Raw genomic sequence first — 12500 nt, forward strand, 5'->3', positions numbered from 1 at the left:
GCCAGTGCTTGTACTCATAACCTAACGTTCCCGCATCAGAGCAAACTGACGCGACACATTCGTCGCACAGCCTGGACAACAACCAGTCCGGCGGCACGTCGCTTTACGGATCCCGGCAGCGGTAGTGGCGGCAGCCTGCGCCGCCCGTCGTCGACGGCGGTCGCTGTCGCTGCTGTCCGCGTCGTCGTCGTCGGCCGCTGCGGCCGCGGCGGCGCGTCGTTGCAGCAGGCTTGCGGCGCGATGGACGACGGCGTGGGCGGTACACTGTGCAAGTTTTGCGGCAAAATCGTTCCGGACGTGGCCACGCTGGTCGGCCACTTGCCCGCGCACACCGGCGACCGGCCGTTCAAGTGCGAGTTCTGCGGCAAAGCGTTCAAGCTTCGACACCACATGAAGGACCACTGTCGCGTGCACACTGGCGAACGGCCATTCCGGTGTGCGCTGTGCGGCAGACGTTCCAGCCGGTCGACGATACTCAAGGCGCACGAGAAGCATCGCACCACCGAAGTTCACGGGCCGGCATCGGTTCGTGTCGTCGCCCAGTCCCGAAGAGGAACCCAGGAGGAGGACGGAGGAGGAGGAGGTGGTGGTGGAGGAGGAGGTGGTGGCGGCGGTGGAAGTCTGTTGGTTGGCGGCGGAGGGTTGGGGAACTTTGGAGGCGGAATGACGCAGGCGGTCGCGACGATCGCGTCCGCCGCCGCCGCCGTCAGACCGTTCGACTTGTCCGTCATCCAGCATCATCATCACCACCACAGGCACGGCAGCGGATCGCCGCCGGCCCCGCCGCCGCCTCCGCCCACGCCACCATGACGACGATTGTTTCCTTATAGGGTGTAGTGGAAATGGGGTCGCGCCGCCGGTGGCCGTCCTCTACGCTCAGAGTCATATATACGATAATACTACTATATATTTTGTTACGTTGTAATATTCGTCATATTATTATTTTAATTATATATAATTATTAACTTACTATTTTTAATTATTAATATTATTATTATTATTATTATTACGTTGTATTATTCGCTATATTGTGTTGTATCCGAAATGAACTGAAGACATACACTCGCCACGAACATCCTCCAAATATATTGTGTTCGTAGGTAATTTTGTTTCGAACGTAAAAATTAAAACCAACCCGAATTCGAGAAACGCCGCCGTCCGATTTGAACCCATCATCGAAATCACCGATTGGCGTCTGACGGCCCGCGTGCTCACGTCCCCGTGCACCCGACAAAGGTCCTATACACCCTCTTCTTCCCCCCAACACGCATTTATGTCGTCCGCGCGTGGTGCGTTTCGCATTTCGCGTTTTTTCCAGTTTTTTTTTTCTCTCTACACGCTCTGTTGCGTGACGAAAAACAAAAACGATCGCCGCCGGAACGTTTAACGGCTTCGTCTTCTCCTCCGACCGCCCATCCGTTAGACCCCCTGCCCCCACTAGACCTCTTCCCCCCACAACCACCACCCTTGGCCGTCGTCGAATGTAAGGATCGTACGCGAAAACTGTTCAAATATTTTAGGTTAGAATCAATACCACGCGCCGCGCGTTATTCATACATAATATGCCTCTCGTATATTATTGTTATTATTGCATACACGGCGGTACCTTCGTAGACTTGCAGCGTTAACCAGTAACCTGTCGACGGTATACGCGCGGCGGCGAAATTGGCCTCGGTCAATGCAACAAACAGCAAATCGTCGGGAAGATATAGGTGGTAGGTCGTAGGTAATAACTATGACAGTATGGTAGGTATGATGCGTTCATCGTTAAATACCGAGACCGAATACTAAACATATGTATTATCATGCGCAGTGAAATCGTTGGCTGGAACGCCTTCGCGCCTGGCACTTAGGCGGTGCGTACACACTGTACTTTTACCAACATCAGCTGCATATAAATTGAATACACGTAGCTCACAATAACAATAATAGTCGTCTATGGTTTTTCGTTCACTTCGATGTACCCGTCGTAGTTGATACTACGCGCATTATAGTGAATTTTTTTATCTCAGTCATTTGCGCTGCTACCCACCGTTCGATTTATTGTCGACATTTTCAAACACGAGTTACGATGAATACGCGTGATACATATGACTAATAATAATTCATCCTTTGGATATTATATTCTTATCTTTACTGCGTTTGGCAACAAAACTGAACAGCCCGCGATCGCTGTTAGATTCCCGACCAACGATTGAATCTGTACGTGTATTGTATAGTGCATGACTTATACATCCCGTCCTCCTCTTCGCCGCCGCCTCTGACATGAGCAATACCAGATCGTTGTAAAAGTTCTCAATCAAAAAATGTTAACAATAACAAACAATAATCACTGTTTTTAAAATACATTTGATTTGTATTGAAACGTTTTTAAATACAAACCAGATGTTCTCTTTTCACACAGAATTGACAGAAGTTTAAAAGAGTTGGACGCATCATTTATTATTTCGCCGACACGAGGACATTTTATTCATCCGTGAATTTTAATTATTTTAATACTCTCTCGACAAAAAAAAACTCCTATTTTTTTTACGTTCAAACTAATTACCTTTGAAAACTTTATATTCATCTAGACCCTTGAGTACTTCTAACATTAGTAACAATTAACGGTGTGTATAATTGGTTAAAGGTTCAAAAATCAAGAGTACATCTTTTAACAAATTTAATTTCGCTCATCATTATTATTATAACGCTCTAGCGCCTATTCATAAGTCAGTAGATTTAATTTTCTGTGATATGCATGTATATAATAGAATTTATATATTTATATAAATAATTAAACAATATATAATTTTAAATAACAGAAGTAGGCGTTAACATTAACCAATACAGCTTATTAATTTACATTCAAAAGTACTAACATAAAAATGTCGATTATATCTTATTATTAGTTTCGCTAATAATGATAAAATACTCGTATGGCGTTAATAACATTGTTGTTGTTTATTTTATTTTATAATTTAGTTAACCAACCAAAAAACTACTTTACTCTCATTTGTTTTTTTTAGTTACTATCGAGTATTTAATTATACGTATTCAATAAATATAAGCTAAATTTTGGTTTAATTATAGGATTTAATTTTTGAAATCGTTTTACGGCGAGTTTATTTTAATTCATTCGTCCATATTTTAAACTTTTTAATGATACTCAGAATATTATAAAAATCCAGTTCATCGTTATAAACTTATTATTTATATAATTTAAGGGTATCGAAAATATTAACCTCATAAATATTTACACATTTTCCCAAAGACACGTGTGCTCGCCAGAGCTCGTGTAAGAATCAAATTATTATATTTTCGAAAAACATTTACCGTGTTATATAATATATATATTATAATGTACGTTTTACCAGTCATGTCACCGTTTATTGTTAATTATTGGCACTCAGTCGCAAAATATAAGTCATTTAAGCTTTTTATTTATTATTTGTTTGATAAAATCTATATTACACGTGTGATCAAATTTTCTCATTTTTATAAAATTATTATTATACATAATTAAAACTTAAAAGTAGATTAACACAAAATGTACGTAATGTCGAATTCTATACCAGAATGAAAATAGCGAGATGTGAAGGAACAAGAATGTGATATTTTTTCAATAGTTGATTAGAATAATATATTGTATTACATTACTAAATAAGATTTCTTTTTAACGATATTATTTGTATTGTACTTATAGTTGTGGAATGTATTAATCTATACAAAAAGTATAGTATAAAATAATAGTTTTATGTTTTTAAATAATTATATTAATACAATTGAATAATATAATAATATAGGTACCTACTACCTACACCATAATTAAAATGTTTAGTAATTAGAATAATGTTTAGTGTTTTATTACATTACAGTTATTTGTACATAACAATACCAACTAACTTAGATTTTATATGATTAAAATATTTTTCTTAAAAATAAATGATAAACTTTTCAATAAGGATGTATCAAATCCGTCTCATAAAATATAATTTCATAATATTTAGTTAACAGTAAAATTACTAAAAAAAAAATTTATACAATTTTAATAGCAAGTCTCAATTAATTGTTATGGTACAAATACAAATGTCACTATGTGAGGAAATTATTTCGAACATTTATGTTTCATGATTTAATTCTATTCAGTTTGTTGATGGACCAAAACGAACGTAACATATGACCTGAACTCGAACTGAGCAGTGGTATTTTTAAACGATATATAAATGGCCAAATGGGCTTAATTTTAGGTTAGGCCATGGTCGTCTGCGATTACCGTGGGTTAGGATTAAGGTGTTCCGACTGTGATAGGCTACATATTGTATGGTATTTAAAAGATTTGTTATAAAATATGTAAACAGGGGATTTAAAAGACGTCCTCTTGATGTTTTGTAATCTTCGTCATTACGCGCTCTTAACCAAACAGAGCTCCAATTCTTATCACTACATTTTATAAATTTAATATCTAAACATAATAATATAAGCTCAGTATTACTACCTACGTAAAGGAAAAACATTCGATAACGATAACCAAGTCATATAATGCTCAACTCGTATATACTTTTTAGCTATAATGCTCGACCAAAGTCGGCTATTTAATTTTACAATTCCGTGCATTATTAATATTATATTATATGTTTCGGGTAAAATCTAAATACATGTGATATTTCAAAAATAACGAAGTTTACAAACACGAAGGAGAGTCTTTAAAAATCTCCCGCGTTTATTAAGTATCTCTTTGTTATTAAGTCGATTTAGTTTTTTTTTAATTTTCGAAAGATCTTTTAATACATTTTAAGCATTTATATATGTCACCAAAAATCATTAATCATTTTCAAAAGCACTTGTGCACACTAATTTTTTTTTACCTTATAGCACAATCATAATGTTTTTTGTAATGTTACCCAATTATTAACGTTATAACTCAATGCAAAACGTTTATGTATAAGATTAGACAGTATTTGTATTATATAATAAAAATTCGTTTTTCAATAACGTGTACGACGACAATGATGATGTGAACCCCGAGTAGCGTATAAGAAATAATTTTTAGTAAATGTGATAACGAGACAAGTGAGAACATCGATTATTTTTTATTATTAGGTGCTAAAAACATTATAAGATTAGCTTTTTGTGTATTTTATTATAGTTTTTTTTTTCTGTCAGTGCAATATACATATAAAAAAAATTGCTAATGTACGAAAAAAATCGAGTTTTTATTTATTTTTTTCACAACCCTACACACACACACACACATACACTCACACACATTATATTTATTACAACATGCGTTGAATATGTATATATTTTATGTATTACACTATATTTATACTCATCAATATCATCAAAATTACTACTATCAACTTGCAATATAACGTGTGTAATAAAATGCGTCCACTGCGTATAATATGGTTTCCGGACAACTGGTCAATTGCCTCCATTATACGCAGGTCGTTTTACGTTAACATTGATTGATTTGTGTGTGTATTATGTATGAAATAGGAAGTTTGCTTGGTGGAAGGGGTGTTCAACACGTTGGCCGCATACAGGTCGCAAGTTTCCGTTCTACAACAAGGATTTTCCGCTTTCAGTCGGTTCTCGACTCTGCCACCCGTTTACAATACAGGTAAAAAAAAAAAAGAATAATATTAATCCTACGCTCAGTGAAATACCCTAAACCTGAACAATCGGTGGATTTAATCGCTAAATGCTATTGTATAGTATTTATTATACATGGTATTTTACCTATATCGGGTAAATGTAATATAAAAATATCTTAAATAATACGGTTATAATAGTATCAGAATACACATGATTATTATTTTTTTTTAATCCATTAAAATTCTATACTTTTGTATCATATTATTATGATATATTTCTTAACTTCAAAGGCACATTTTAAATAGTAATAATATACGAGATATTATGCGGTATATTTTATTTTACGCGTTTACGCTTACCTATACAGATAAAACAAAATAATATGTTTGAAATCCAAATCAAAATTGTAATTGTCGTAATAGTATAGTGAAACTTATTCTAGTATACAGTAAGTAGTAAATATAATCTAGATGGGCTAGACAGCGTTAATCGTACATCTATTCAAATTTAAAATTTCAGATAACAGCGATTATTATAGGTAAATATAGGCAGGCGTACGCGTACGTTAAATATTAGCGTGCGACGCACTGGCGCGTATCTGAGATAAGTGTTTCCAGATAAATTTGCGTATCATTTAGAGACGCGAGTCTGTCGTCGAATGAATCGTGTTGAAAATATATAGTAGTTCGTCTCTTGTACGTAAATCTACGTTACTCTATATACGTACTACCTTTGTATGAATAAACGTATATATATATATGTATCCGTATGCAGTCTGATCAGATAGATTTTGACAAATATTCAAATTCCTGACTAGTGTTCAGTATTATACTTCGGTATCTTCAATATATGTTAGGTATACAGTATACAAAACGTATTTCGACTTTTTAAATGTATATTGAAAAAAAATCGATAAAAGCCCTTCCCTTCAATACAGGGGCATTTGTAAGCAATTGACGTGGTTTATATTTTCATCTATTTCATTCAGACTGCAGTCACATAGATACAATCATAACTCATAATGTTATAAAATATTATTATCATTTCGATGTATTAATTTGATTTTACACGGAAATATAATATATAACACGTACCTATGTCTAATGATACAAAATTACTCTACTAGTATATGTAATTATTATTACACACGCTCGCGCATTATATTTTAGCTCCGTTTTGCAAAGGCGTATAATAAAATCCTACAGACTACTGTATATAAAATATAATATTATTACGTAACATTTGGAGTTTCGATGAGATAAGTACATGTATATTCTATACCTATATACAATTTAATATTTAGGTTTATTTGTGCGCACAAAATTTTTGAAAACAATTTTCTCTTTGCTTAAGACTTACACTTTTCTCGATTTCTTAACAAGCAAATCGAGAAAATTATTACATAACTGGCGTATTAAAACGAAATAAGCGACAGAAAAAACAATAGCAAACGCGTTTTCAACAATACACACGATGTGAGTATTTTGATTTATAACAATAATCACCCTACTAACGAACACAGTTCCGACGAATATATATATATATTTATAAATAAAAACACCGTCACGACACTTGTTACGCAACTTGTGGAGGGTGTTTAAATTGGCGCGGAGTAGTGCGAAATATTATTTATTTAATATTTTGTTATTGTTATATAATTTAAAACTATGAAGAATGATCGCGTCACATTATAAGACTGAAATAGTACACCGAGCTAAGTTTCTCACTTTAATGTTAATAAAAAACACTAACAACAATAAAAAAAAATCTAATTTTTAAATGTCTTATCATTTTTATTACCTATAAGCATTTATACTTTTAGTTTATAGTGGCTCAGGTACCTATATATTTTGATATTGCATCAGTAAATATGTAATTATAGCTATTATGAATATATCTACAACGCTACTATAATTTCAATACAAAGACTATTTAAAAATCAACTAATAATGAGATTCTTTTATATGAATAAAACTTTAAGTCCGTAATTCGTGATCACTAACCTAACCATTTCATAGGTAAAATGTAAATTTAGATAATATATTTTTATATAATACAGTAACTCCACAGAAACCATGACTAAATAAAATACGCCATTTGACGTGTATAGTGGATAAGCTGTTTTTTTAGATAAAACTTTGCCTTTAGGGACAAATAATAGACACATAAACCAAACATTACGAATAATATTTTGGATAAACATTTTTCTTTGAATTGCGAAATGTCAATATGGTTATAGATACGTTTAAATTAAATATTAAATAAAAATAAAATTTTCATAAAATATCTGTATTATGTTATGTGCATCGAATCACGTACTTTACTGACAACTCGATGTATAAATCGATTTGCTTCCAGCCTAATTATACCGTTGTCAGTAAATAAAAATATAAATAACTATTTTTTAATTCATCAAATATCAAACATCAAAATGATTATGAATAAAAAGATACTGTAGATTAAATAATTATTTAATATTTTTAAATCAACATTTTCAAACAAGTAAACTGGTTCAAAGAATAAAAACAAAATTATTAGGATGTCTGCTAAAAAAAAAAACCGTTAACAACTTATATAAAATATATCTTAACTAAATTATTTTCGCTTTAAACACGTAGGTACTCTCTCTCATATATTCTCTAATGCATCATACAAGCGATCAACCTCTATACGTAGATTATACTGATAATGTACGTATTTATGAAGTGGTTCATTTAGCGAATGCATTTATTTCCAGTCGGTTTTTTGAAATTTTGAAGAAAAAAATGTCGATAAAACTACATTTTAAGAAATGATTTTTACTTTAATAATTTAAAATTTCTTTTTACTTCGTAGTTTGTTCTAAATATTTTAACCGATCACACGTGTTCTATATTCTAGAAAAACAGATATTCGTTTTAATATGAGCAGAGTTATAAACAATAATAAATAGTGATATAGAAACCCGGCTATAGCATAAGTTGTGGTGCTCTATGACACGGCTCATATAAACTTCCAAATATTGATTAATAAAAAAAAAAAAAAAACCTGTTCGATATCCAAAATACGTCAACGTTTCTAGAACAGTATTTTGAATCCGGTCGTCACGTTGTTCGTTGGACGTAAATAAATTAGATTGCTTTTTGTAAAATCATCAGCAGTGTAATTTTTTTATATCAGACGACACGACGATAACGTTACGCGAAAAACTAATGGTTTTTTTTTTTTCAAAATCCATAAAAATCGACTTGGAAAACTCCGTTCGGTGAGAACGGAAAAAGACGTAAAATACCTGCCAGCGACCCCCCTCCCCCGTTGGTTTCTCGACGACGCGTAACAATACGTCGCGTGCACGTTTGATTTGTGTGTGCAGAAACGTCCGTGTCGCTGTACTCGGTGCTCCAACAACAAGGACTGATCGGGCCGTGCGTGAGCTCCAGCGACGAGGTGGCCAGCCGGTGCCTGATCCGGTGCGCCATTTGCCTGGCGGGTTTCCCGTCCACGTGGCTGCTGGAACAGCACACGGCCCTGCAGCACACCGGGCAACCGGTGCGCGGTCACGGCGGCGACGGCGGCGACGAGAAACCGTTCCAGTGCGACCAGTGCGGCCAGAGTTACCGTTACCGTTCGGCCTATCTCAAGCACCGCGAACAGAACCACAGGGCCCGCTTGCCGGCCGACAAGCTGTTCACGTGCGACATATGCGGCATGCAGTTCAGGTGAGTGGTCGGCGGCCAATGGCTTGTTATTTTATTCTCGTTTATTTTTCGCGCGCGCCAAAAGACGCTCGTGATACCGTTGTTCCGGTCTACCGGTTTTCGTCGCGACCCGTTGCACGCGCGTCGGGAACCGGTCCACCGGGTCGTCGCACTACTTTGCTTTTAATAGTAATTTATCATGACGCGATAATAAAAATAATCGCGTTTCGTTTGGGGGGGGGGGGGGGGGGGCCCCAAACCCCCGGGGGGGGGGGGGGGGGGGGGGGGCGGGCCCGGCAGCGCAAACACACGTGGCGCATAGTTGTTCGCGAATTCCGCACCAACGGGTAATACATTCTGTGTCTATGGGCGTAGCTAGGATTTTAATCAGGGGAGAGGCAGTTGATAGCCTTTTTTTTTTTTGCTTTTTCGGTTTTATAGTAAAACTTTATTCCCCTGTCCCATCCTCGCTACACCCATGTCCGTGTTCTTCAGTACCTTATTTACCTCTCTCGCGTATACCACGAACATGGGTAACAGTATTGCGCACCGTGCGGTATTGCAGTTACCGTTTACTGTTATTATTATATTATTTTCGATTCATCAGAACAACGGCCGCTATCCGCAGATGCCGATTTGAGTCTTGTTCGTCGTCGCCTTATTCATTTTTCTTCCGATTACAATTACCGCCGTGGACGATAGGAACGACTCCGCCGAATCGCGACAAATGAAATGTCCGCAGAAACGGTACACATCGAATATGTGCCAAGCCCGGATTAAGATAATTTCGGGCCTGGAGCCAAACTATTTTAGAAGCTCATAAGTCATAACCATAATCAAAATATATTGATAACCCGCAAACAAATATATTTCAGAGACAAAAAAAATGTATATTATCCATCAGGGACCCACTATATTGTTTGATATCTAATGTGGACCCCGGATCTTGCTCCTCTAGCACCCCCACCCCTTAATCCGAACATGAGTAGTGCAAACGATACTGCGCCGAGTTTATCGTGTCGCGGTTACTGATTTTCACTCGTCCAACGATATTCACGCACACACCATACAGTCTCGTACCGCGAAATCATCATACAAAAAATATGTATGAACATAACGGCTGCAAATAAATTTTCGATATTATAGTACTCGTGAAAGTTTTTAAACGTGTGCAATGCGTTCTGTAAAATACCAAAACCAAGTTGTTTGGCATCGCCTTAAATCGAAACGTTTAAATATGGTTTCAAACGAGTCTGCAACGCGTTATTTCACGCTTCTTCTGTAAGCCATCCTGCAGACACCTATAAAACAATGTTTTTACGAGTTTTACATAGAATAGCGCAATTTTTTCTTTAATTACTAAACAAGAAAGTAGACGATACGTAAAAAATGTTTAGGGTGAGTTTGTGAAAATTATAGAGCGCAATTGTAACCGGTCACAGTTCAGATTTTAGATTTTCAAACGTGTGATTTTATCGGTTTACCGCAGGGACGCGAAGGAATCGCCACCACGTACAATATTGAATAAATTTAAAACGATATCGGGTGCGGCAGCGGTAGCGTAGGTATTGAATATCAAATGGTCCGTGTCCAGTCATTTGTTATTGATCACGGCCGCTAGTGATATCGGAATAGTTAAAATAAAAAAACAACCCCATCATCAAACCGTTCAATCTTCTCTGCAAGTCACCACATTATAATAGATATATAGAAACTACTATCAAAACATTTATAGTTTTTACTCTTATCAGCTGGATTTTGTGCCCGTGACGTTTTTCTAATGGTTATTGTCATGGTGGCGTGTACGTGGATAGGCGTTTTACCATATACGGTTTGATCGATCGGCCCCTTCGTACACTTCTCGAATAATGTGCGATGATTTCGAAAAATATTCATCACACGCGATGGCACGTGCAACCTCCGTGTAATACGACTACTCGGACGCAAGTCTAAAGGAGACGGGTGGAACAGGAGCAGAAACTTTTCGAACTAAATCGTATTGTATACGTGGCGACTGCCAATGTGTTCCAAATTATATAGGAATTCCGATAAATACAAGTGCGAACTTTAACTTTTTTGACTATATCGTGGTAATGAATGGTGCGGGATCCCGCGTGAAATAATACGCAGTGCGATGCTCTGCCGCATTAAGACGAACATTTTTTAACGCGGACAAATTTTGTGCTCTGCACTCGGTAAGTTCGGCAATCGATCCGTATGAGGGGTGCGCGTTTCCCGTAGACGTTAAGACAGCAAAGTCGTCGTGATTTCATCAAAATCCTTCGTTCTCTCGCGAGCAACGACGCTATCGCGGCCGATAAACACACACCGATCGGAACACGCCATGTCAGACGCGTCTGCAGACAAGAACCTCAGCACGTCACAAGTAGTGGAAGGAGGGGAGGGGGTCGATTGGGAGCTGAAGCACTCACCGTTCCGCGTATTTTTATTAAAAATTACTAATAATTCGCCGAGTGACCAGAACAAAATTTGTATATTGTTACGTACCTAATTATTGAAAAATAATATATGTTAAATTGCTTATAAATTTCCCCCGAATTATACATATATATATTAATAAAACGTACTTAAGGTCTATTATTAACAAAACAGCACCCACCAAAAAAAAAAATCCAATAGATCTGTCACTAGTCACGGGGGGGTACTAAGCGTGCAACGTGTACCTACATGTCGTGTGTGTCTTTTCGCAGGTATCTCAAGTCGTTCAAAAAGCATCGGCTCAACCACGCGCTGGAAAGGCTACAGCGAGACGTGCCGGCGGCGGTGACGGCGGCGCACAGCGACGACAGCCGAGACGTGCCGGCGACACCGACAGCCACCAAGTCGTCGGCGTCCGACAGCCAAGTGACCAGCACGAACGAAGTGGTGTCCGCAGCGACGTCGGCGGCCGCGCAGCAAAAAGCCGGTGACGCGGCCGTCACTTCGCCGCCGTCGCTGTTCAACATGCTCAGATCGAACGCTCAACGGACGGCCGCCGCCGCGGTGGCCGGGTCCACTCCGGTGTCCGTGATCGCCGCGGCCGCTGCAGCCGTGACGACGGCCGCTGCCACTACCGCCACCAGCAACGGCAGTGGAATTAACAACCACAGCAGCAACAACAACAACAACAACAACAACAACAACAATAATAACAACAACAGCCGAGACGCCAAATCGTTCGCGTGCCCGTTCTGCGGCAAGTGCGTCCGATCCAAGGAAAACCTAAAGCTGCACGTGCGCAAG

At 37.8% G+C, this 12500-nt stretch overlaps 1 protein-coding gene across 2 annotated transcripts in view; it reads left to right on the forward strand.

Annotated features, from left to right (window-relative positions):
- Nucleotides 1–12500, forward strand: part of LOC112594480 (oocyte zinc finger protein XlCOF8.4-like) — a 37592-nt gene that overhangs the window by 24783 nt on the left and 309 nt on the right. For both annotated transcript variants that reach the window (XM_025339277.1, XM_025339278.1), the window contains 3 exons: nt 5482–5605; nt 8933–9278; nt 11969–12500. The exon at nt 11969–12500 is cut by the window's right edge and continues 309 nt beyond it. In XM_025339277.1, the coding sequence (XP_025195062.1) occupies nt 5482–5605; nt 8933–9278; nt 11969–12500 (1002 nt within the window). The remainder of the gene's footprint in view (nt 1–5481; nt 5606–8932; nt 9279–11968) is intronic.

Source organism: Melanaphis sacchari, unplaced genomic scaffold (assembly GCF_002803265.2).
Source record: "Melanaphis sacchari strain LSU unplaced genomic scaffold, SCAv2.0 Contig22_pilon_pilon, whole genome shotgun sequence".
In the NCBI taxonomy this organism is placed as follows: domain Eukaryota; kingdom Metazoa; phylum Arthropoda; class Insecta; order Hemiptera; family Aphididae; genus Melanaphis; species Melanaphis sacchari.